The 26,613-nt window shown below is 44.7% G+C and overlaps 1 protein-coding gene across 2 annotated transcripts; it reads left to right on the forward strand.

The window, feature by feature from the left end:
• The first annotated feature begins 1,335 nt into the window (after positions 1-1,335).
• Positions 1,336-26,019, forward strand: ASH2L (ASH2 like, histone lysine methyltransferase complex subunit). 2 transcript variants are annotated; one of them, XM_083588649.1, is made up of 17 exons: positions 1,337-1,505; positions 4,485-4,554; positions 5,984-6,129; positions 10,032-10,120; positions 10,955-11,049; positions 12,043-12,138; positions 13,119-13,214; positions 14,139-14,214; positions 15,222-15,239; positions 18,035-18,128; positions 19,918-20,135; positions 21,534-21,701; positions 22,465-22,658; positions 23,142-23,234; positions 23,333-23,431; positions 24,021-24,080; positions 25,818-26,019. In XM_083588649.1, exons 1-17 carry the CDS (start codon positions 1,369-1,371, stop codon positions 25,923-25,925), a joined length of 1,857 nt encoding a protein of 618 aa, XP_083444775.1. In that variant the 5' UTR covers positions 1,337-1,368; the 3' UTR covers positions 25,926-26,019. The 2 variants fall into 2 exon arrangements, with proteins under 2 accessions (XP_083444776.1, XP_083444775.1); XM_083588650.1 differs by lacking the exon at positions 15,222-15,239 and having other exon boundaries at positions 1,336-1,505.
• The last annotated feature ends 594 nt before the right edge of the window (positions 26,020-26,613 follow it).

Consider the following 26,613-nt stretch of genomic DNA (forward strand, 5'->3'; position numbering starts at 1 on the left):
AAAAACACTGTTATACAATCTCTGGTTTATGAAAACTGCAGGAAAATAAATTGTATTATTTTTAATACAGCTACGTATTGATATTGGAACTGAATAAAATGTGGAGGTTCAATGAGTCCTCTAATCTCTAGAAGCCCCCCCCCCTTTGATGGAAAGGAATGGAAAAGAAAGCAGAGGACTAGGCGATTCAGTGGGCAGTTAGCTGCTTCTGTTACCTGACTCCCTTGAAACTGAAAGATGCTGCCTTAAGAGCAAAAGGCCTGCTCAGCAGTATGGGACATAAGCTAGAAAGTTTCTCCCCTGTTGTCCAGTTTTCTGGGTGGCAGGGAATTTTGGAGGAATGGGGAATGTAGAAAAACGTTGCATGTAGTGAGCCTCCATCTGCAGTCTGAAGTCTAACACTGTAGTAAGAACCTGTCCAGTGCTTGCTGTTTGAACTTTGAAACCACCAGTGCAAAAATAAACTCTTCAAATAAATAAAAATAAAATAGATCACTTACTGGCCTAAACCACAGCCTAAAATATATGGGAGCTACTTTGCAGACTTGTTGCAAGGTAAGGGTGATAACCTGTGGCTCTCCAAACAAACCACAGCTCCCATTCTTCTCAGATTGGCCATGCTGACTTGGGCTGATGGGAGCTGGAGCCCAAGAACACCTGGAGGACCACATATTCGCCTCCGCTGTTGCAAGAATTACTGAGATAACATGTAGAATCAGATCCCATTGAGTTCAAGCAGCAGGTTGAAAATTGATGGCACCAATGGCAGTACTGGAGCCTGGAGCTGATTCCTTATGAGTCAGCGCAATTCTAGGTAGGTCTACAGAAAATTAAGTCCTGTTGGGTTCAATGAGACTTAGACCCAGGATCAGGGGGAAAGTTTTAGTCACTGCATTCAGCTTTAGATGCAATGTTGAGGGGGTGCTGTTTTTATTGTAATTATTGGTATGGCTTTAATAGATTTTTAATATCTACAAAATACGTGTGCGTTATGTGTGTAGTTTTAATTCTATGAATTTTTAATTGCTTTTAATGCTTATTTCCCCCCTCCCCTTTATGTTTTTTAGCTGTTCAGATTGTTTTCTTTAAGCCGACTTGAGTCCCTAACAGGGAAAAAGACGGGATATTAATAAATATATAATATTAATACATTCCCGCCCGCCTCCTCGCTATAGTTTAATTGCTGCGGCATGCCAAGTCCAGAGACTTCGCAGCAAGCCCGCAGTGGATCGCATCGCCCGTTTAAGAGAACGAGAGTGACGTTGCCCCTTTAATATAAAGGGGGGGAGGGAGGAAGCGCTACCGTGAGAGAGTACCTCGCGAGAGTTCAGGCAGGAGTTCTCGCGAGAACCTGTTTCCAGCGGGAAGATGGCGGCGGCGGGAGCGGCGGCTCCAGCGCCGGACGAGGGAGGAGAGGAAGAGGCTACTCCTCCGGCGGCTCCGGAATCTACGACCGGGGAGGCCTCGGGCTCAGCGGAGCAGGGGACAGGGGACTCCGAGACCGGGTGAGGCCCGGCGATAACGGCTGAGGGAGAAAAGCGGGCACCGCCGCTGCTATTGGCTAGGGAGCCTCGGCTCCCGCCGCCTGCTCCTATTGGTCGGGGCTCTCGGGCCTGCCTCTCATTGGTCAGAGCAGTGCCGTCCTGCCCAATCAGCTGCGTCCGCCTTTCTGCCCGCCCCAACCTTGCAGCGATTCTCCCTGTGCTTTTCTCGCAGGCGCTGTTCTTGAACCCAGAACCCCATTGCTGCTTCCCAGCCGGTGTTCATGCTGCCTGCAGGCGCCAGCTTTCTGCACTGCCTCCCCCCGCCCCCCGCCCTAGGAATGGGGCTGTACCTGAGCAAGAGAGTTCAGCCATGCAATTGCAGGGTCGGAAGGGGGCTCCCAGGGGTCATCTAGTCCAGCCCTCCTGCAATTCAGCAATCTTAACAAAAGCATCCAGGACAGATGGTCGCCCAGCCTCTTGCTTAAAATCCTCCAGGGAAGGAGAGCCTGCCACGCTCCTAGAGAGTTGGTTCCACATTGATGGAGCATCTCCTATGGTCAGAATGTTCTGGTTGGAATCTCCTTATTTGCAATTTGAATCTGTCGGTTCGGGTCCTGCCCTCTGAAGCAGCGGGAAATGAGCTTGCTCTGTCATCCATGTGGCATGTGCTCACCCTGCCATTCTCTTGGCCCTGTTCAGAGAAATAACAGTAAAGTTAATCTCCAGCTATGGGTGAGGAAGTTCGTTCCACAGAAACCCGAAAAAGCCAGAGCCATTCATTCTAGATTTAGAAGTTATCTTAGCTAAGTGGGCCTGTGTTCTGATTCATTCTAAGGCCACTTGTTTCCAAGCGTAATCAAGTGTGATGTAATGGCTGGAGCATCAGGGTGGGGCAGGAGGTACCCAACTGCAAATTCCCACTTGCCGTGGAGCTCGGTGGGGACATTGGGTTGGTTACTATAATTAATAATTATTATTATTATTATTATTATTATTTGTACCCTGCCCATTTGGCTGGGTTTCCCCAGCCACTCTGGGCGGCTTCCAACAAAGATTAAAAATACATTAAAATGTCACACATTAAAAACTTCCCTGAACAGGGCTGCCTCAGATGTCTTCTAAATGTCAGGTAGTTGTTTATCTTATTGACATCTGGTGGGAGGATGTTCCACAGGGCGGGCGCCACTACCAAAAAGGCCCTCTGCCTGGTTCCCTGTAGCTTTGCTTCTCGCAATGAGGGAACCACCAGAAGGCCCTTGGCGCTGGACCTCAGCGTCTGGGCAGAACGATGGATGGCAACCACTTGGGGGTCACATAACTATCTCTTGTGTTGCCTAACTCACAGGGTTGTAAGAATAAAATCAGGGTGAGGAACCATATAGTAAGCCAGTTTATTTCACATTTTCCACAGATACTTTTGCGCTTAAAGCAGTTTGTAGAAAACAAAGCGGTAGTAGAGTAACACTAATAAAAATTAGTAAGGGAGGCTTGGAGGATGTTGACAAATCAGGGGGCCTTCTTAGTTGTGGTTCCCTGTATGTGGAATGCTTTATCCAATGAAGTCCACCTGACACCTTCACTAACATTTTTTGACCCCAGGTAAATACTTCCCTTTTTCCCCCACCCGGTCTTTAGTGTGAGCAGTCTCTCCCCCCCCCCAAAAGAAAAATGTTTATGCCTAAACGCAGAAGATCAGAAACCCTCTTCCATTACTAGCTCTGTCCTGAAGGCTCCTAGTGCAGGAGGGTGCAGGATTTCAAGTGGAGCAGCCATCCCTGCATGACAGCCTGTTTTCTCCACTACATATATGCTGCCTTGAATGCCGTGATAGAAAGACAGGGCATAAACGTAATGCTGTTGTGCATGCCTGATTCAGCAAGTATGCGTGTGTAAAAGGAAGTTTGTGAGTGCAATTTCCCTTCCTAGATCAGAAGCAAGGACAAGAGATTTGATGTGCATGGGCAATTTTTTTTCAGTGGAAGAGCACATGTTTTGCATGCTAAAGATCTGAGGTTCAGGCTCTAATTCAGTTGATAGGTGATGGGAAAGACCTCCACCTAACACTCTAGCAGCAAGCTTCTGCCAGTCGTGGTGGGCAGTGCTGGGTCAGATGGACAAATAGTTTGACAAGGTATAAGGCAGTTTCCTTTTTCCTATCCTGGCCCCTGTGTATGCTTACTTGCTCAGGAGGCAGCCAAGTAAACTGTACCAAGGTACTAGAGCTGAGTGAGACTCCTATCTCAATGTGCTCTCTGGACAAGCATCTGACTACTGAGTATGAGAAGGATCCTGATGACAGAGAAACTTGAGATAGCTCAAGCTTTTCCTTTTCTTTTAAACTTTGTTGAAGAAGCTTTCTGTTCTAGGAATGAAGGCACACTTCTACATTTAGGCCTCCTTTTCACTTTGTGGACCTGTGTCAGGTCAGGGTTAATCTCTGGTTAACAATAGATTAAGGTCAGATAGGGTCAGCAAACTTTTTCAGCAGGGGGCTGTTGCCTAGAACTTGTGGGGGTTCTGGACTATATTTGGGGGGGGGGGGGAATGAATGAATTCCTATGCCCCACAAATAACCCAGAGATGCATTTTAAATAAAAGCACACATTCTACTCATGTAAAAAACACGCTGATTCCCGGACCGTCCGCGGGCTGGATTTAGAAGGTGATTGGGCCGGCTCCGGCTCCTGGGCCTACGTTTGCCTACCCATGGATTAACTACACAGTTTTGAATGATGCAGATTGGCTGAATGGACAGTAGAGTGGTTTTAGTGTGTGCCTTGCTTTTTAAATGTATATTCTTTTTCATAGCTGTCCTGCATATCAACCTTCCTTGGAGGTTTTAAAGCAGAGGTTGGGTGGCTACCTGTTATGGATGCGTTAGTTGAGATTCCTGCATTGCAGGGAGTTGGACTGATGACCCTCCAGGTCCCTTACAACTCTGTGATTCTATAATGCCTAAAAAGTGTACAAAACATGATGATGACTTTCTGTGTCCTTCAGGGGGGATGCATCCCTGGCCGATGTCACCGCCACCATGGAGACGGAATCTTCCAGTGGAAAGGATGCACTGGTACGTGAACTGGGTCTTCTCTGCTGGGATACCACATGCATGGGGAGAGCTATGTGCCCTGTGAATGAACTGTTTGGGGATTTGGAGGTAGTCTTTCAGTCCCTGGATGTCATATTGGGCACCACAGAACAGTAATGCATCCACAAAGCCTGTTAAAGGAGCCCCTGGCATGATTAAAGCGCCAGTCGTCATCATGTTTGTTGCTAGACTATTTTGTAGTCAGTGAAGGAAGGGAAGGCATGTTCTTCAGCTCTCCAAAAGTAAAGCAAAATATTCATGGCACAAATCTCATGCACTGCTTAGGCTACTTAGGGATTGCTGATGAGTTGTGTTGCAAAGGAACAACATGGCTATTATAAAGGAATGGGAGAAGATGAGAAGGTTTTAAAGGTGAGAATTTTGACTTATTGGCAGATTGCCTTTTAACCTGAAGGACAGCAGCATACTGGGGCAGGGGGAGGGTTTGAGATTCCACATTGCTTACCACTGGACAGATGAATCAGATGAATTATGCACTGTTCATGGTGGGGTTTCTAACACTTTCTATTGTAACATGCTTTGCACTGGTTTTTAAAAACCATCTGCCAAAAAATGTTTGTTAACTCTGAAAACAACACCCTAAGGTAAAATTTGGCCACCTGTCTATGAAGTGCAACATCTTTGTCTTTTACTGCTCCTGGATAGTGGGCTAAAGTGGATCCATGTATTCCTATCCCAAGGTGGAAAATTATTTCAATGTGGCATGCTAATGCAAACCTAGACAAAGTGAATTCCTGAGCCTCTGTAGGGTTGGAGTGATCAAAGTTTACCCACAAACTTTTCTTCTCTTACTTCACTATAGTTTTTTATGTTTGTTTGTTTTCCATCCAATTTATACACTTATGTGACTAGAAAATTAAATAATTGCATCTTAACACAGGGCAGTCTCTAGTGACTTACAATTAATTTTTACAGTTACAAAGTTGTTAAAAACCAGAATTTAAACGATCAAATTAATACATAAAACAGCAGCTTTTATAGGGTTCTGAAAGTTTGGAAAAGGAAGCTTATTGTACCAAGATGTAGAAGTGATCTCTTTCTGTATCATGGAAAACTAATGTTTAAAAAAGCCCACATTTGTTGCAATTGTTCTTAAATGAGATGAATGTCATAACTTGTGTCTTCCATTCTGGCAAAACCAGCCTAGCAAAAGGCATTGAAATGTGTCCATTAGTGTTGGACTAGGACTGTAGAAATCACAGCCATACAGTTCATGAAATAAGTTTGGATCTCTCAGCCCAACCTACCTCATAGGGTTGTTGTGAGGATATAAAGCAGGGGAAGAGCTGTGTGTACCACTTCAAGTTCCATGGAGGAAGGGTGGGATAGAAGCATAATAGATGTTCTTCCTAGCTCTTCCTTTGGTACACTTGCACTGATGTTGTTACAGGAGGGTGTTGGCGACAGTTCTGAAGTTATGGATAATCAGACCGGCTCAGTAGATGAAGAGAACGGACGACAGCTGGGAGAAATAGAGCTGCAGTGTGGAATTTGCACCAAATGGTTTACGGCAGAAACATTTGGCATTGATACCACGTATGTAGTATTTGCAGTTTTTCCTCCTTTTTGAGCCACGTGATTGCCGTTTGTCCTTGGATTCTAGTTTGGTCCTCCTAATAGACACATCTTAAAGAACTTTCTAAATGTTCTGTCAATTTCTGTATGAAAAGTTTTGTAATTCCAGAAGAGGGCGGTATGAGCTCAGCTACCTAATCATTTTCTAAATGTATTTACCGTATTTTTCGCTCCATAGGGCGCACCTAGTTTTTAGAGGAGGAAAATGCGGAAAAAAATATTCTGAATCAAATGTTGCACTAAACTATTTAAAGCAGCAAAGCGGGCGGCTCCTGTCCGCGTTGCTGCTTTAAATCGAGCCTCAGAGGAGGGTAGGAAGGGGAACCATGGCTTATCTAAGTCCAGTTAATAATGCTGAGCCTGACTTATGGCCATCGAGATTAGCCTGGCCATCTCAGTGGAAATCTGGGGAGGCTGAGGTGGACTTTCCAGTGGGCAAAGTGTGGTTGTGTCTTCCTGCCCGGCATCTATTTTCTGCCCTCTCTCCCCCTGCACCCGCGCACCCTGCTTCGAGGGAAGGAAGCGGAGCCATGGATCCTCTGCTCGCAACTGCAGTGGATTCCCTCTGAAGCAGGAAAGTGGGAGAGGAGCTGCTTACACGAGTGTAAGCTGCTCCCCTCCCACTTTGCTGCTTCAAAGGGAGCCCAGGAGGAGGGAATCCGCTGCAGCCGCAAGCAGTGGAGGATCCACGGTCCCTTTCCTTCCCTCCTCCGTGATTGCTTTGAAGCAGGAAAGTAGGAGAGGAGCTGCTTACACAAGTGTAAGCTGCTCCCCTCCCACTTTCCTGCTTCAAAGCAATCACGGAGGAGGGAATCCGCTGCAGCGGTCAGCAGCGGAGGATCCATGGTCCCCTTCCTTCCCTTCTCCGTAGTTGCTTTGAAGCAGGAAAGTGGGAGAGGAGCTGCTTACACGAGTGTAAGCTGCTCCCCTCCCACATTGCCACTTCAAAGGGAGCCCGGGAGGAGGGAATCTGCTGCAGCTTCCCCCACCTCCCGCAGAAGCCACACGCTCTTTAAAGGGGCTGCGTGGCTTCTCCTGGCTTTTCTGGGAGGTGGGGGGATTCCCCCACCTCGTAGAAAAGCCCGCAGGAGCCACGCAGCCTTTAAAGAGGGCGCCGCTCTTGGGGGCTTTTCCCCGAGGAGGGAGAAGGGACTGATGCGGCCAGTCAGTCCCTTCTCCCTCCTGGGGAAAAGCCCGCAAGAGCGCACGAAGCTTGTGTGCGGCTCTTGGGGGCTTTTCCCGCCTGCCTCCCCCCTGCATTCGCTCCATAGGACGCACACACATTTTCCCTTGCTTTTTAGGAGGGGAAAAGTGCGTCCTATGGTGCGAAAAATACGGTACTTGGAAGTCAGCACCACTGAATTCACGGGGGCTTTAATTTTCTATGACAGCACAGTGTTAGTTTTTTCTCTCAACGCCGTGCTTATAAAACTGCTAGCCATAAAGAAAAATGCTACCTAAGGCATTGGGCAGGATTCACCTCACAGGTCTTGTGTGAGGACTTCCGCTTGCATCAGAGGGCTTCCCCATGGCTCTCATGCCCCCCAAAATTGGCTCTGGGGCAGCTCCCCCAGAACAGTGCATGGCGGGGGGGAGAGGGGAGATTGTTTTGTCTGGCAAGCTGCAGTGCTTGTGCAGATGGAATGTTCATTATTGAAATACTTTATTGTCACTTGTACAACCTGTATGCAGTGAGATTACACGAGCACCCCCCACTCAGCTCTCTTAGTACCAGTTTTGTGCGTGAGTAGGTGAAGTATTGGGAGCTCAGAGCCGCAGCGTATGAATGCGCCGCCATCTTGGAACAATTATAGTACTGCATGGAATACTGCTCATTGGCTTCAGTCCTATACCTACCTGCGAGAAAGCTCCATTGAAAATACTGATCCTTCTCCCAAGTAGTCATGCACTGAGTTATGCTGACTTTAGAAATTCTATTTCTGAATCTCTCTCTTGCCATATGCCTTTAAAGCTTTTTTGTGAATATGTGTGCAGCAAGGTATTCTTAACATAACCACCAAAAGACTAATATATGATAAATGATTTTTCCACTGTAAAAAATAAAAGGAGGAAACAACAACACAGTAGCAACTGATTTTCTACACAGAAATAATAATCCCTTAGACAAAACTTTGATTCTGTTTTGTTGAGTTTTGCATGTCATTTTCTTGATGTCCATGCTGAACATTATTGAATAGTTCATGGTACCAGTAAATATCAAGTGGTTAAACTGCAGGCTTCCCCAAGAATTCTTCCAACTCTCAGCTTGTGAAAGAAATACACAATATCCACTCTTTTATAAATTTTCAGTTAATTTAACCTTAAGCTAAAACCTCGGTTTTATCTTAGCTGGCGTGTGATTTGTGAAGCGGCAAACATTTTATAGGACTGCTGGGTAAAATAGGCATTAGTTTTATGATTTCTTTAAGTAATATTCTGCTGCCTAATGAACTTGCTGCATAATGAACTGTGGCAATGACCTTGCTTCTCTGTGTTTGTGTAGCATCGAGCACACATAGAACTGTGAAGTGATAATAAAACAAAGTGTGCCAAACACAACGCTGTGGAGCTGCAGTCCTTAACCTACTTAATTTGAGAAAACCCATCTATTTCAGTTATCCTGAGTATACTGTTTATGAATTACAGTCCTGGATGTTTACATTTTTTGTAATTCCATGAAAAGTTGAATTTCTATTTGCTTGCTGGTATTTCCCTGAAATGCTGACAACCTTGGCTTAAACTGAGCGAGCAAAGGCTATTTTGCTGGCTCATTCTAAATAAAAGGATCCAAAGAGGTTGAGCTGAATTGCAACATTCCATGGAGTCAGTAAACAAAGTAGGGCTTGAAAAATATTTTTGTAGCTATGTGAATTTTAATGAACTGGTCTTAAAGCTGTGGTTTGTAGGCCATCTACTCGGCTCACTTGATCTGAAATGGAAAGATTGGTCCCACAAAGTTAGTATCTTCCAACTCCATCATTTGAAGCCATTCTTTTCCAACTTTGCACTGCAACACAGCAACTTTCATGCACCAAAAATGATGTTAACCAAGCAGGGGCTTCAGGTGGCTCAAGCAAGTGAGCCAGCCTGCAGGCTGTGTTGCAAGATAGCAACCCCCAAGGTACAGTCTCTCTTGTGGGGTTGAGGTGGGAATTCTTTGCTGCATTGAGACTAGGCACTTGCTTAGACCTGGAACACAGGAAGCTGTGTTTATACCGCTGGCCCACTTGCTTAGTATGGACTATACTGGGTAGCAACACTCCAGGGTTTTAGTTTGGGGCTATGTCAGGAGTTACCGGGGACTGAAACCGGGGTCTTCCTCACGTGAAACAGAGCCTGTCACTGAGCTACTGCCTTTCCCCAATATCTGGAATATTTAAATGCAGGTACATTATCTTAAGTAGATTGTAGATCAGTGCTTGACCTACAAGGAGGTTGGGGTGGGGGCAGTCAGCCTATTCACCTTTTGTGATGGCTTCCTTAGTTGCTGTTTTTAGAAGAATCTGGGGGTGGGATTACTTGGCTAAAATGGGAAGAAGTTGAATATGGGTCATAATTTGAAGAGCATTATGCATAGATTAGGCTATATCTCAGTGTCTTTGTGGAAAAGTTGCGTGAAATTTTGATATATTTTGTTTCTTAGTTCTGCCTCTCTAGACACTTCAAACTCACTCTAGAACCCGAACTTCAAGAGTGGTTAAAAATAGGGTGGGGAGGCTTTAAGATAGTTTTTCATCTTAAATTCTTTAGTATTGTTAGCTCTAATTCTACAAAATTGATGGGGATTTTATTCTTCTGTCACAAGCCAGTACTCGTTACTTATTTTAAAGTAAGAAAAGGAGCACTGCATTTTTGTTTTCCAGAGCCTGCCTGCCTTTTATGACGAACTACAGTTTCCATTGCAATATTTGTCATCACAGTGGGAACACATACTTCTTAAGAAAACAAGCAAGTAAGCAAGCAAGCAAGGGGAAAATGTCTTGTCTTTTATTTGTTCCTATACTTCTAAATCTATAACCTTCAAAAGGTGGGATTATCATGATTTCACCTTTTCTCATTATGTATATGACAGTCTTCAATATAACTGTGAGAATATCCTCTTTCATGGCAGAATGCTAACCTGTTGAATCTCAAAAATCCTTGGCTAGAGATGATTTCAGTTAACCAGGATGAAAGGTTTTATGATATGAATCAAAGACCATGTTGCCAAAAGCTGCTGATAACCCAATTCTAATATGCTACCTTGAAGTCTCTACCAAATGCAGCAGATTCTAAAATGCCTCATGCTTTCATTTGGGACCAGATAAAACAAGTTTCCAAATTCGTCTAAAGCTGTACCACTAGAAACTCTGATTTCACTTAAATATTGAGTGTTTTGGTTACCTTTTCTCTCCTTGTTGATTTTATATAAAAATTGTTCACAGGAAGAGCCAAATGAGCCATGGCCTTTATGCCATTTTGAACAATTTCGAATCTTCCATTGTGAGTTTTGTGTGACATTCTGGGAGACATCGAGCTAATTGCCAAAAGCAAAGAGAGCTTGAAGCGTTTCTCATCTGACCCAGCATTGTAGTTGCTGCATTTGGAAGAAATTCCAGAGCTATAAGATGTGTAGCCCACCCAGTTGCTCCTTTCCTGTCAAACTATTTCACCAGCTCTCTACATCTTTCCCAATTCACCAAAAGCCTTTTCATCACCTGATGCTTCCATAATAGTAGTATGTTTTGCTTGTGCAGGGCAGCCAAAGATAGCCTGCTTCATTTCTGTATCTGTTCTTTCCCTGAAGATCTGAAGGAAATGTGTCTTAGTGCGCTGGCAAACTTAACCTGGCAATCGAGGACCCAAGATGAACACCCGAAAACAATGTTTTCAAAAGATAAGGTAGGGGTTAATTGTCACAGTTGTAGCTCTTGGCATTCTGTATGCTTTGAAGCACGTGGAAGAATTTAGGAGACAGCTAAGATAGAACTCATCTCGCAGATACCAGAGGGAATTTTTGCCTGTGGAGGACGGTTATGCAAGCCCTTATCTTCCATATGAAATGGTACAGTTCAAAACAGGGGTGCCATATCAGTGAAAACTAAACCGTATCCTTGTACAGTGGAACCTCGGTTTTTGAACATTATCCATTCCGGAAGACCATTTGACCTCCGAAACGTTCGAAAACTGAGGATCAAAGGGCTGCTGGCAAATTAAATGGGGGGGGGGATGAGAAACATGCCTCAGAAGCCATTTGATTTCCGAGGTGCATTCGAAAAAGGAAGCATTCACTTCCGGGTTTTTAGCGTTCGGCTTCTGAAACGTTTGGCAGCCAAGATGTTTGAAAACCGAGGTTCCACTGTATTTGGTATGTACGTTTGCTATCCTCACAGAGAGCCTCAAATTATCTCCATTATTTTAGTTCGTGGAAACTGTCAAAGGCCTTGGTTCTTAACTGTGCCTTCATCAGTAATGTGCTTTTTGCGTTGGAAAACACAGATTATGCCCTGCAAGTTATGCACACTGCAGTAAGTTTTCATGGAACTGTACCTTGGTGAATTTAGTTCATGTTCTTTAGACTTTGCCCGCTAATATATTTTGTCCAGTAGCTTAAATGCTAGAAATAAGTAGATAATCATGTAGATTGGTGATTCCCAAATGGTGGTCTGTGTAACCCACCCATGGGGTCTGCGGCACCAGTCACATAACAAAAACTACCATAGAGATATCAGAATTTTCCAAAGTAGGAGGTCCATGGCTTGACTTCTGAAAAACGGGGTCCGCAGCACTTTGCTGATTGGGAACCACTGGTATAGATGACCAAGTTTCTCCCCAAAGCCCCATTTTATCTGTTTAATAAAATACTCTGCCTTTTTTGCCTTTGATTTCAAACAGGATATTATACCATTCATTGATAAGTATTGGGAGTGTATGACGACACGACAAAGACCAGGGAAGATGACTTGGCCGAATAATATTGTAAAAACAATGGTGAGTCATGATGATGATGATGATGATGATGATAATTAATACCCCACCCATCAGGCTGGGTTTCTCCAGCCACTCTGGGCGGCTCCCAACCAGAGCCGTAGCTAGGTGATTTTGCACCTCTGGCAGAACTGTCCAGATTGCACCTCCTAGCCATGGACAAATTAGCTCTTCTTTCCACCTCTCCTCCAACCCGCCGCTCCACCCATTCAATTCACCGTCTATTTAAAACCATTTCTTATGAGGCAATAATCAATATTTATATTTATGGACATATTTTTAGCAGATTTTGCGCACACACACCCATCACCTGCGCCCCTGGCAGGGGCCCACCTCACCATGCCCTAGCTACAGTCCTGCTCCCAACAGAAAATTAAAAACACAATAAAACATCAAACATTAAGAACTTCCCTAAACAGGGCTGCCTTCAGATGTCTTCTAAAAGTCTGGTAGTTGTTTATCTCTTTGACATCTGATGGGAGGGCGTTCCATAGGGCGGGCGCCATTACCGAGAAGGCCCTCCGCCTTGTTCCCTGTAACCTCACTTCTCGCAGTGAGGGAACCGTCAGAAGGCCCTCAGAACCGGACCTCAGTGTCAGGGCTGAATGACGGGGGTGGAGATGCTCCTTCAGGTATACTGGGCCAAGACAGTTTAGGCTTTAAAGTTCAGCAAGAACACTTTGAATTGTGCTCAGAAGCGTACTTCAAACATATGTATGAAGTGGGACATAACAAAATTGCAAATTTCTTTTTATTAAAGCTTGGTTAAGGAGCTGATTTTTTATTTTTTTTTGGTTTGAAAATATACCTGTTACATTACTGTACCCTTTAATTTTTTTAAATAAAATCCTCAGTCGGCCTCTATTTTATCTCAGCCACCATAAGTGCCTGTCTTTATGGCAGGAAAACCCCCACTACATAACATCCCAGGTACTTTTGACTATGCCATTAGCACATGATTTTGTTTGAATGTTCTACTCTAGTGTAAAGAAAGGGACGTGTTTTTGGTGAAAGAGCATCCAGACCCAGGAAGCAAAGATCCAGAGGAAGATTACCCCAAATTTGGACTCTTAGACCAGGTATGTCATGGGAATAAAGTGAGTAAGGTTTATGCATTTTTAAAGCACAGTATGCCTGCAACTTATCTGGGGGTTATGTTATGGGAATTGTGCCTAAAGCCAGAATCATGTATAGTCAAAATACACTGGCAAGTGGGATTGCCAGAGTCCCAGACACATGGCCCCTTTCTGCCCCTTCTTAAATTTTGTGAATTTTTTTTGGCCAAGTTCATAAAACTGAATGCATGCATGTTAAATGTGCTCAAGTTGTGGGCTTGCTGTATCCTAAGATTTTTTAAGTGCTCAAAAAATAGTCCCTGTGCACAGAGTGATAATCCAACTGATACAAGATGAAAGGAAAAACGGTTGTGGAGGGAAGAAGAAAGTGAGTCTTAGAGCAGCTGTGCCTTTCCTTGGTTGAGAGATACGGCCAGGTTGCTCCCCACCCCCTTGCCATGATGATATTCTTGAGAGGCAGCTTCTCAGTGGCCCTAGGCTTCTGCCTGGTGACAGAGGTCAGCATTGGCCCCCCTTCAGCTCTGCAGTTTCAGGATAGTGATGTTTGCTATCTCAGTTACTTGATCATTTCAAAATATTGCTGAATTATTATTTGTCAAAGCTTTTGAGCAGGTTGCTTTAATGATCTATTGAACAACAGGATCTTGGACACTTGGGGAGATGAGGCCCTTTGTTGGACAGAAATCATTTGTATTGTTACATTTAACAAATTTACTTGGCACAACTTCAGTCCTAAACATACTTAACCTGGGAATAACTCCATTGAATACAGTGGGATTTCCTTCAGAGTCAATACGCTTGGTGGGATTGTGCTGTAAAAGACCTGCTTTATCTTCAAAATGCTCAGATCTTGAGCAGTGAGATTTGATCCAAACAGCCCAAGGCGTGTAACATTTAATGGTGTGTATTTGATTTTTCCTTCTTTAGGATCTTGCTAATATTGGCCCTGCGTATGATAACCAGAAACAGAGCAGTGCTGTATCTACCACCGGAAGTCTGAATGGCAAGTTCCTTTTCTTTTCCAAGTGGGGAAATCTGAATGGCACATTTTAAATTCTCAAGCCCTAACAGCTTCTTCATTGCTCAAATGGCATCGCCTTTACATGGCATTCCTGTGCATGTTTCCTTGGAAGGGCCACTATATTCAATGGGGCTGACTCTCCAGTAGTGTCCAGGGGATTGCAGCCATAACTAGCTTAATCTTGAGATACCCTAGAAGTCTTACTAACTGAGAGATACCCTTAGAATATTAAATTTGACCAGTTGGCCCCCCAGAATTTAGCAAAATGAATCTGTGGTTGTATTTCACTGCATGCAGCTATGTTTTCAAGAATTTGTAAATGCTGAAAGCTAGAAATTTCTCAACTTGGATCTGGATTTTCCTTTAAAAAATTAGCATGGTTGTGCTCTTGCACATCTCCCATTGATCCTGAAGGAATGGCTTTCCCAAAACCCAAAACTGACTGTGCAGGCAGTTTTAAACTGCACCCAAATCCCTATTTTTCCTTAGCAGAGCAGGCTGTGCAGGCAAACTTTCCAGAGGATTGTGCTTCATGTAAGCTGAGCCTAAAGTACTGCAGATCTTGTTCAGGATCTTCGATATAGATGGGTGTCTTTTTCTGATACTTAGCAACTTGCCTGGTCACCATAGCCGGAATTCTGTGCGAGCGAGTGGGTGGGCTGCTGGAAGAGGGAGGAGTCACTTGACTTCTTGTCTGTTGCCTGTGGGTTTGCTGCATTTCCATACTGGCCACAGAGGGAAAGTGAACCTTTTCATTTGTTGCCAGCAGAGAAACCAAAGAGGTTCACGGTGCAGAGGTGCCTCCTTCCTCTATCAGCTCACTTGGTAGAACTTAGCAGGGGGGAAATAAAAATCAGGCAAATAACTTTTGCAGACTGGTAATGTGCAGGGCTAATAGAAGTGTTTTTATCTCCATTTCATGCTGTGGTGTTTTCTTTTTTCTCTCATTAAAACTTGACAACTACATGGTGCAACTTCTGTTCTTTCAGGTGGAGCCTCTTTGGGAGGTGAATATTTACTTTTCAGCTTCTTAAAACTTAAGTATTGTGGTTCACAAAATCTTTTCTTTCTCTCCTCCTTCCTTTCTTGTTTGCCAATCATTTTACATGCTAAAAATAATTAATCCCAAGGCTGTCATATACATTTATGGGAGTAACCGTTAAAAGGGCACATCAAATTACACATTAACGTGAAGCATCAAAAGCTTTAAAGGTCACATTCTGCCTTTCACTCGTCACTTAAACTACATTTTCTTCAAGTTTATTTTATTCTGCTCGCTTGGCCTCTGTTGGGAGGCCTTGAGATGTCCCTGGCTCTTCAGCCTCAGCAACTGTAAAATAGGAATACTGATAATCTTCCCTACAGGGTTGTTTCAGGGCAAGGAAACGCTGATGCCCATTTTGAGCTGAAACAATCGAGCTGTAAGGATAAATAAATAAGAAATGCATGGGGGAAATGGCTTTTAAGAAATTGATTTGAACATTTGTACCTTTTGGTTTTCTGCCTAATTAGAGGTGTTAAAACAATTACAACTAAAACCAAGTTTGTGCTAACACTGACTTTTGGATTCAGACAACCAGTTTTTACTTTACTTATTTGATGAGCTTTGCTATAATCACTGTAAACTAGGTTGTCCTGAGAAAGAGTTTGTTATTCTTAGGCTCAGGGCACCTTGGCTGAAATCACTGCTCCGTGTGACAAGTCCCAATTTCTCAGCCTAGCCTATTCCTCAGGATTGTTTTGAGGCTAAAATTCATACCCCCAGTGTTTCTTGCTCAGAGCTCATTGAAGGAAGGCTGGAGTACAAACCTGATGTTGATTCCAAAGTCCAGTTTGGGTTTTTTTAAATGAAAGCTGTTTTCACGGTTTTAGAATAGGAGCCAGTCATATGCTGGATAGTTACCTTTCTAAGAGGTTCCCATTCTGCCGTGCCGAGAGAGAACTGGTTCCCTGGTTTCACACCGAGAAGGGGCACTGTATAGTTAGAAAGTGGAAGGTCTGTGTTTTGATTTTTTACCCAAATTTAGAAAGCTAGAATAAGCATTTTGAGTCATGGTTGTGCAAAATATAATACAACCTTCAAAGGCCGCATTTTCTTTCCTTTCTAGAGAAATACTGATTTCAAAGCTTGCTACACTTGTAGTTATGGCAACTTATGCTACTGTTTGAAGGTGGTTGTCTGCAGTACAAAAAACTTTTAGCTCTGGGTTCATCAGGAGCAGGGAGCGTACATAATGGAGACGTCTACTGTTGATGCTCATATTTTGTGCACATCCCTTCAAATGAATCCAGAACAGTTCAACACTCAGAGTCATCTAAAGTGAATTGGAATTGCCCTCTGAACATAAGCATGGGGGAAAAAAACCTTGAGCAGTCACTTCTTCCATTCCAGTGGCTCAGTACAAAACTGGTATTAAAAGAGACAGTCACATGCTTGTGGCAAGACTGAATTTCCTCCATGTGATGCAATAAGTGTCACGATTGTGACGAGTTTGGAAGCTGATGGCTTGATTCCCACGTCACAAACTTGCAGGGTCTCAGAGAGGAGCACATTAGCTGCTTTTTGCATCTTCACTGAGCTAAGCCAACATTTGGTTGTTATGTTGTCCAGGCCTGGCCTTGTGATTGAGCTCCTTCCGGACTACTGTCGTGTACTCATGTACTTTTTGAGTCACGCTTTTGGGAGCACACAGGCTTTGTAGCCTCACATAGAGGGACATGGGTTCTGTCTCATTTCTCATAAAAACCACCCCAAAATATGTTATGGTACAGGTAATCAACAGTTAAATGGTTTTTAGTATGATTCCTTTGGCAATCTTCTTTGGCACCTTTCAGTTTGCTAGCAGCTTTTTGTAGTGTATACAGCTGTTTATACTTTCTCCAAGTCCTAAATGGTCTGAGCCCGCCATCTCCAATATTGCTGCAAATGCTTCCCCCACAAAGTAGATGCTGTCGTTTCACTGGCACACACACAGGTGCATACATACCTGCAAGGCCCTTGGATAAACAAGCACAAGAAGGGGCGGGGGGAGAGTCGCATGGACTATCATGCTGTTGGTACCACCAACGATCGGTTTCTAACACTGCAGAGAAACATCTTGTGCTTTTGGTTTTTCTAGTTTGCTGTCTTTGAGTGGCGGATGCTTATAGTTGATGCGGAGATTGTGTGTCCAAGTGTATCTTAACTATTTTGTGCAGTGCTCAAATTACAGGGGGACTTGAGCGGGTGGCCATCTTACCTTTTGTGTTGGTCCCCATAGTAATTATTTTTAGAAGATTGCCCAGGTCATGGGAAGGCTTTTTTGTCAAAACCTGGAAGGCGTCATGGTGTAAGGGTTGTGGGTTTCATTAAGGATCCCCTGACTTTTTCTCCCCATGATTTGAGCACTGATTTTGTGTAGTGTTGAAATGAATGACAATCTGATTGTAGCTTATTTATTCCTCCTCCTCTTCCCTTACTGACTCAATTCCCTTTTTCATTTTATGTGTTTCGAATCTCCATGAAAGGGATGACAATGACTGGCTTTTAAATTAATACGTGCCTGGTGACACTTAATGTGTTAAGGTTCTTCTGTCTTAGTCAAAATGCCGCTTTGATTGATGCTATACTTAGTAAAGTCCAAGAAGCAAACAAAATGTAAACAGTTTTAGATATGAAAATTCTGCTTCTGCTTGAAAAATGTCTGGTTTTGTTGAGATTCAAACGCATCCAGGGAATGCTGAATTGATTCATTCTCTGTCTCTTTCTCTTTGAGTTGTATCTTCAAATGACAGACATGTGTGTGGCATTTTCTTCCCCAAGGGGGTATTGTGGCAGGAACTAGTGGGAAAGGAAGAGGAGCCAAACGCAAGCAGCAAGATGGAGGGACTACAGGTGCAACCAAGAAAACCAGGAGGTAAGAAGGAAGGAGATTGTCTTTAGTATGCAGATAATCAGGGAAAGGGAATAACTTGTCCGCATGGTAACCTTTTTAAATAATTTATTGACTACTGTTGTATATTACTTTTGTGCTAAACTACACAAGATGGTTCAGTTTAAACAGTAGAAAATAGGGGAAAGTCTGTGATAAAAGAAATGCCAGGCATTCTAGCTGGTGCAAAATGCAGCCGCAAAATGCTAGTAGCAGGGACGCGGGTGGCGCTGTGGTCTAAACCACTGAGCCTAGGGCTTGTCAATCGGAAGGTCGGCGGTTCGAATCCCCGCGACGGAGTGAGCTCCCGTTGCTCGGTCCATGCTCTTGCCAACCTAGCAGTTCGAAAGCACGTCAAAGTGCAAGTAGATAAATAGGTACCGCTCCGGCAGGAAGGTAAACGGTGTTTCCGTGCACTGCTTTGGTTTCGCCAGAAGCGGCTTAGTCATGCTGGCCACATGACCTGAGTGCCGCAACCCCAGAGTCGTTCACGACTGGACTTAACTGTCAGGGGTCCTTTACCTTTACCTTTAGATGCTAGTAGCAGCCAGTAGATTGAACATGTGACACTACTTTTGAACCAGTTGGACTGTGATAAGGCCAGATTCCCATAAAGACCATCTGCCACGATTTGGCACTGCCTATGATCTGGGTTAAACCTCAGCGCCTAGGACTTGCCGATCGCATGGTCGAATCCCCGCGGCAGGGTGCGCTCCCGTCGTTCGGTCTCAGGGCCTGCCGACCTAGCAGTTCGAAAGCACCCCCGGGTGCAAGTAGATAAATAGGGACCGCTTACCAGCGGGAAGGTAAACGGTGTTCCGTGTGCTGCGCTGGCTCACCAGATGCAGCTTGTCACGCTGGCCACGTGACCCGGAAGTGTCTGCGGACAGCGCTGGCTCCTGGCCTATAGAGTGAGATGAGCGCACAACCCTAGAGTCTGTCAAGACTGGCCCGTACGGGCAGGGGTACCTTTACCTTTACCTATGATCTAATATCTGCCCCAAGGTTCTTTGTATGCCCACTGGTAAAATAAATTGAGTTGGCAAGCCCACAAGAAATGGCCCTCTCAGTGGTGGCCCCACAGCTGTTATTGGGTGACAGAGAAATGGCAGAACTACTCAACACCTACTTTGCCTCTGTCCTCACCCAAAAGGAAAGCAATGCCCAACCTGGTGATAACACAATAAATGATGCAAGGAAGGAGCTGCAGCCCAAGATAGGAAGAGAGGTAGTAAGGAAACACCTAGCTACTTTAAATGTATTCAGATCTCCAGGGCCTGGTGGTGGTCTCTCCTTCCTTGGAGTTTTTTAAACAGAACTTGGATGGCCGTCTGTCATGGATGCTTTAGCTGAGATTCCTGCATTGCAGTGGGCTGGACTAGATGACCCTCGGGGTCCCTTCCAGCTCGTAAGATTCTGTGATTCTAAAGATTGTACAATTCACTGCAAATTTAAAAGTGTCGTATATATTTTCTTAGGTGATCTTTGGGGTTTGATATGCTCTGTTTCGTGCCTGCCTTTGCTGCAGGTGTTTGCTTGGTAATTTGGGGGGAAGCATCCTACAGTGTTGAGCATGCTTCTGAAACGAAAAGCCAAATACTTGATGATGCACTCTTGGGGGGGGGGGCGCTTCCTGCTTACATCTATATAAGTAATAGCAAAAGCAGGGCAGGGACTCGGGGAAGAGAAATGTTGTTGAATGACCAACTTTTTTTCTTACCTCCCATCAGCTGTGCTTCCATAGACTTTCAATGTCTCTTTCTCCATTTCCCAGTGATCCTATGTTCTCCGCCCAGCGTCTTCCACCCCACGGGTACCCGTTGGAACACCCCTTTAATAAAGATGGATACCGTTACATTTTGGCTGAGCCTGACCCTCATGCCCCTGACCCAGAGAAGCTAGAGCTAGACTGCTGGGCAGGCAAGCCTATTCCTGGAGATCTCTACAGAGCCTGCCTGTACGAACGAGTCCTCCTGGCTCTGCATGACCGAGGTACGGAATAGAGCTCTTCCCACACTTACAGGTCAAGGCTGCAGGAGATGTAGCACTGGTGCAAAACTGGAATAGATTTTCTGCTTCTTAACCACTGTGTTGCCACAGGATTCAGGCTACCAAGAGAAGAGTGTTCTGCATAGAGGCTTTTCAGACTTACATACTATGCTCGTCTGTGTGACGTTTACAATGATGATGTTGATAACGGCAGCATGCCTAACTTGACTCCGCTGGGTGTCACAAGTCAGTGCCCATCCCCTGGCTATTTCTGCTTCAAATATCCAAGCTGGAGAGGTGGTGTGGCCCACATTGAGAGGAAGCTGAAGGATTCAAAATGGCATCCTATAACAGAGGCAAAGGTCTCCCTGGGATGTCTGTGTGCACAAACATTACTTTAAATCTCAGTCCACAGCGTCAGTCTACAGTGTGCTGCAGTTTAGTTTGTTACCCAGTGCAGAGGAATGGGCGCTGAGCTCTGTATCTGCAGCCTCCCTACCCGTCTGCATGTAACAACAAGAATAGACTCAAATTGCACAGATAAGACTGCGGCCTTAAACAGCCTTGCTCTGCACATAATTTTAAAAGCTGCCCTTGAAGAAACTTGAACTGGTCCAAAATACAGCAGACAGATTACTGACAGGAGGTCCTTTTGAAACTCATATAACCCATTTCTCTTCAGCGTTTTAAGCCCTAAATGACTTGGGCCCCAAATATCTGAAAGATAACATCCTTTCCTACAGACCCTCTCAGGTGTTAAGATCAGTAGAGGGGGCCTTATTGGTAATTCCACCACCCTCAGAAATTAAGGGGTTGTTGTGGCCCAGAAGATGGCATTTTCTGTGGAAACTCCTGAGGAATTGTGTGCCTGGCACCTTCGTTATATCATTTCTGATGAATAGACTTGAGACCTGTGTTTTCAGAACCCACCTTACCCCTGTGACTGCAGTTGGTTTTCACTGAGTTTAATATTGAATTTATAATTGTTGTAACCCGCACTGAGACATCATGATGATGATGATGATGCAGAAGAGATCTTAGAACATTTCAGTCCTTGGTGCTTGCTTCACTTGCTCACAGTTGATAATTTAAACACGCAGAAGCCTTTAAGTATTCTTCCTCTCTCCCTAACTCCAAAAAGTGAAGATATAGGGAACCAGGCAGAGGGCCTTCTCGGTAGTGGTGCCCACCCTGTGGAACGCCCTCCCATCAGATGTCAAGGAGATTATAACCTTTAAAAGACATCTGAAGGCAGCCCTGTATAGGGAAGCTTTTTAATGTGTAATGTTTTATTATGTTTTTATAAATGTTGGAAGTCGCCCAAGTGGCAGGGGCAACCCAGTCAGATGGGTGGGGTACAAATAATTTATTATTATTATTAATTATTTACAACAACTGCAGCTCCCCAATTGAAGATCTCAGATGACAGATTGACAGTCATAGGAGAAAAAGGCTACTCCATGGTACGAGCCTCACATGGGGTGCGGAAAGGAGCCTGGTACTTTGAGATCTCTGTGGATGAGATGCCTCCTGAAACAGCTGCCAGACTTGGTTGGTCTCAGCCGCTAGGTAAGCCCGCCGGCCCTGCGCTTTATTTACTGACATTTAGTACCTGGCCTTTCTCTCATCATAAAACTCCAAGGCAATGTGCTTTGTTGTTGTTGTTTAGTCGTTTAGTCGTGTCCGACTCTTTGTGACCCCATGGACCAGAGCACACCAGGCACTCCTGTCTTCCACTGCCTCCCGCAGTTTGGTCAAACTCATGCTGGTAGCTTCGAGAACACTGTCCAGCCATCTCGTCCTCTGTCGTCCCCTTCTCCTTGTGCCCTCAATCTTTCCCAACATCAGGGTCTTTTCCAGGGAGTCTTTTCTTCTCTTGAGGTGGCCAAAGTATTGGAGCCTCAGCTTCACGATCTGTTCTTCCAGTGAGCACTCAAGGCAATGTGCTTAAGGTTCCCAGATGATCTCCCATCTTGGCGCTTACCAGGCCTGCTGAGTAAGGTTGCTGCATCATACGCCTTCAAGCCTTGCTGTGAGATCCATTCTAGGATCTCCAAAGGGCTGTTGCATCAGCGCAGCTAACACAATGGCAGTCCTTGGGGGACTGAGGCATGACTCTTCCTGCTTGCTTGCCCTCACAGCAGGGCTGCCATGGTACATCACTGCAGGCAAGGAAATCTGGGCCAGCACCGCCACCTCCCCACCCAGGTAGAAATTGGCGATAAACTTTTGTCCTCATTCCTTCTCCCCCTTCCCAGGAGACCTCTGACTATCTATAGATAGCATGTAAGTCCAGGCAGGTACCTTATTGTGAACCTCCGGTTTTCTGCAGGAAACCTTCAGGCTCCCCTTGGCTACGACAAGTTTAGTTACTCCTGGCGCAGCAAGAAAGGCACCAAGTTCCACCAGTCAATTGGTAAACATTATTCCTCAAGCTACGGCCAGGGAGACGTGCTTGGTTTTTATATCAGCCTTCCAGATGAAACCGAAACTGCCAAATCGCTACCAGATACTTACAAAGATAAGGTAAGGAAGGGGTGTGCTCTTTTAAAGGGGAGACTTGAGCCAAGCTTTGACCTTGATCACTGTGTGATCTGTCCTGAGAATACATATGCTATAATAAACTATTATAGTAGACTCCTCGGGTCTCATACTAAGCTCTAATACATATTTGGACTAGGTAGTTCCAGTCCTTCTGCTTCATGGCAAAAAGGCTGAATGGGAAAGGTGCAGAAGGTAGCATTTTTTGGTGGTCCATCTATTCAAGTACACACACTTCTCGTTTTTGCCTTGCCTTGCTTTTCTCACAGTCCCATTGTGCATTCCTGGTGTTACCACCTCAGCCTCCGAGTCTCAAGGACCATCTCACTGAAGTGCCTAGAGTTCCACACACGATTTGGCAAGCGTGGAGGTTTTCTGCCTCAATAGCCAGTGTTTGTGCTTCACTATTTTAGTTGCGTTTTTGTGCCTTGACTAGGTTTTGTCCTACTCCACTGCTTACCTTCTTAGGCTTTGATCAAGTTCAAAAGCTACTTGTACTTCGAAGAGAAGGACTTTGTGGATAAAGCTGAGAAGAGTTTAAAACAAGCTCACGGAAGCCAAGTAAGTTGGCGTTTGGAAGGAGAAGCCTGCATGCAAGCCCTGTCCAATAAAGGAGAACTGCAAGCCTCCTCGTGTGATCCCTGTCTGTCTCTTTTCAGATAATCTTCTATAAAAATGGTGCCAGCCAAGGAGTTGCCTACAAAGATATTTTTGAAGGTGTTTATTTCCCTGCCGTCTCTCTGTATAAAGGCTGCACGGTATGTACCAGTGGGAGGCTGATCATGAGTTCATCTGATAACTCTTGGATTTGAAACAAAGATTGTCGTCTGGATCCTTAACAAAAACCAGGCGCACACTGGCATGAACGTTAGCTGTGTGCTTGGGGTAAGCAGGTGTTTCCAGCTTTTCACAGTTGACAGGTCCAGGTGCTAATGTGCAGGTGCCAGATTTTCCCTGGTCTCTCTTCCTCACCACCTGTTTACACCAGTGCCAAGGGCTAAGGGGCCTGGCCCCGGGATACTCTCTCCTCTGGCTGCCCGTTTGGTTTCTACGCCAGTGGGAAGGCCCTGTTCCTCTACCAGCCTGCTCTCTGGCCTGCATGGAGATCTTTGTCACTTTATGGCTTCCAGACTAGCACTGGTACTCAATTAGTTTTTTCCCTTCAGCATCCCTAAAGGAGGTATTTAAATTGTGCTTAATTGTCTACTTGCGCTCCCCGCCCCCATTCTTCATTTTCTTATTTTACTAGCAGTTACCCAGACTCACCGAGCCTGTTAAAATTTCTATAAAGTATCCTTATCAACTGGGTGTCTTTCATAGCACTAATAGATCCTTTTCCTTTTATAGGTTTCTATAAACTTTGGACCCTACTTCAAATATCCACCAAGAGATATCAGTTACCGTCCAGTAAGTAGGACAATGAGAATGATTTTGACATGTGACTTTCTTGGGCAATGGAAACTTCAAGTCTTTGTGTGTTGAGAGTCTAAGATTCTGTGTGTTCAAAAAAAATATCCCCAGATTCACTGACCCAGAAACCTAAATTTTAACAGTAGGAGTAAAATATGTGAATTAGACCAAGGATGTAGAGCTACAGGGATGAAGGAAGGAATGTGTGGTAAAGAAACAATATCCCACACCATGTCGTGTTCCTAAGCATTTGTAATTTGGAGCTCGATTCCAAGGACTTGTGGCAGTTGCCAGATTCTGTAGACAATAACTCACTCAGCCATGCAGAATTCCTGTATGTACATAAAGATGCAGTCATGCTCAGAGTAGACCCATGGAAATGTATGGCTAAGGTAGGCCTATTCATTTCAGTGAGTTTTGCTCCGAGTAAATGCTAGTTGGATACAATGCGTACTGCATTGCACTTCAGAAACACTGAGCAAAATTAGCTCTGGATTATGATTGAATTGCCACCTTAAAAGAAGTACAGATTAGGTGTTACACTCCAGGTCAGCTCTTCCCTTGACCCCAAAGAGTATGTGTTTGTGACAGGCAGTTTTCATTGTAGGGTTAGGTCCCTCCTTGTGTTGCTAGACCTCAGCTCTCACTGTCCTCAACTGTTCTGGCCAATGGGAGTTGGGAGTCTAGAAATATCTGGATTCTCAATGCTTGTTTTTGAGCAGGGATGTCCAACAGGTCAAGCGGAATCTACTGGTAGATCCCTGCAAGGTTTTGGTAGATCGTGCGTCGATCTCTGGCTCCCTTTCCTCAGCTTAACAACTTTGACCTGAACCAAAAAAACAGGGGTAGATCATCACCAGATTTTAATTCTGAAAGTAAATCGCAGTCTCTCGGGAGTTGGCCACCCCTGTTTTAGAGGAACACTCATTGGATTCCGATTGTTTTAAGAATCCCATTTCAGTTACCACCTGGCAGGGAAAAAAGTTTGGGCTTTGCCAGGGTAGGTGTGCAACAGGCCCTCCCATCAGCTGCTGCCAGCATAACCCATTCATCAAGAAATGATGGAAGTCACAAGATCTGCAGGACCACATGTTCTTTGCACCTGATACAGAAACCTGGAGCATGCAGGCCAAAATACTACTCACCTCCATTACTCTTTCCAATCCCCATTGCAACGCACCTGTTTCTCAGTCGTGGGAGCCACTTGCCCACAGAGCCTCCGTTTTCCTGGCCTCCAAACTCAAATTTATTTGCCCTCTCCCAGCCAATTTCTGCATCTAGACCCTGGTTCAGGGCCAATTCGGATAGAGATACTGCGGCAGAAAAATAGAGCTGATAGTCACCAGATGGTCCTTTGCCCCAGTTCTCCTGCTGATCACTTCTAGTGCCTTCATACAGATACTAAATAGCACTGGAAATGGATGACCCATCGGTCTTCTGCTGCTGCTTTTTTATCATCTGTAGTTTCACTTTCACCAGAACGTTTGGTTAATTAGATGTTGTTGATGTGCAGGCCGCATTAGATGCTTAATTAACGGGAAGGCAGAATTTAAAAGTTCAAAATAAACTATGGGTGGGGAAGCTGTGGCCCTCCAGACATTTGATTTCAACTTCCATCAAGTTTCAGCCAGCATGGCTAATGGTCAGGGATGGTTGGAGTTGTAATGCAACAAGACAGGTTCCCTGAGATAGCTGACTTCTTCTCTCCCTCCCACCCCCCTTCCTTCTCCACAGATCAGTGACATGGGCTGGGTCGCTGTGGTGGAACACACACTGGCAGATGTCCTCTACCATGTAGAAACAGAAGTTGACGGGAGGCGCAGTCCACCTTGGGAACCTTGAAAGACATTGTATATATTGGGTTTTTTTTGTTTTTTGTTTTGTTTTTACAAAAAAATAAACGGTATCACTTGATGTAAAGTGGAAAAGAAATAAATTTTGGGTTGGTTTTTTTTTAAAAATTTCTGGACTAATTGCCGCTCTCTAAAACCTCCAGTGGACTGCTGGCTGAAAATGGGGAGGGGAGATGGAGTATCCTGAAAAGGGACATAGCTGGCTAGTGGGAATCTTGAACAGGAGCAGCACACATGGCAAGGCTTTGGTACGAGTCCCAGTTGTAGTGGGCAATAGAGAGGTCCCGTTTATCAGACGTAGATGTGTGTGTGCTTCAGTCAGAACAACAGCGGTTTGCTCAGACATAAATTCCTGAGCTGCAAAGTGAAGTTGCAATAGAGAGGAGAGGAGGAGGAGGAACTTGTATGATTTTAATACCAGACTCTTGAATGCTGAGAATTCCTGCTGAGAACCTGAGGGTCCTGCTCCTGCCTCCCTCCACCAGGCCCAGTGTGGGGCCTGACAGGCTACAAAAGGACTGCTGCTGCCCAGCAGAGCATTCTGTTTACGTTCCTTTAAGCTGCTTTTTAATTGTAGTTTTTCATTTTTAAAAAAATTGTTTTAAACTGTTTTTACGTGTGTGTGTTTTGGCGGGAGGGGTTATTTGGCTGTTTCTGTTTATATTTTGATTATATAT

This window comes from Podarcis filfolensis (assembly GCF_964270895.1).
Source record: "Podarcis filfolensis genome assembly, chromosome: 15".
In the NCBI taxonomy this organism is placed as follows: domain Eukaryota; kingdom Metazoa; phylum Chordata; class Lepidosauria; order Squamata; family Lacertidae; genus Podarcis; species Podarcis filfolensis.

Coding starts and splice junctions, on each gene's coding strand:
- ASH2L (XM_083588649.1), top strand. CDS start 1,369: ATGGCGGCGGCGGGAGCGGCGGCTCCAGCGCCGGACGAGGGAGGAGAG. Junction 13,215..14,138: donor AATTTGGACTCTTAGACCAG/GTATGTCATGGG, acceptor TTCCTTCTTTAG/GATCTTGCTAATATTGGCCC. Junction 24,081..25,817: donor GAGATATCAGTTACCGTCCA/GTAAGTAGGACA, acceptor CCTTCTCCACAG/ATCAGTGACATGGGCTGGGT.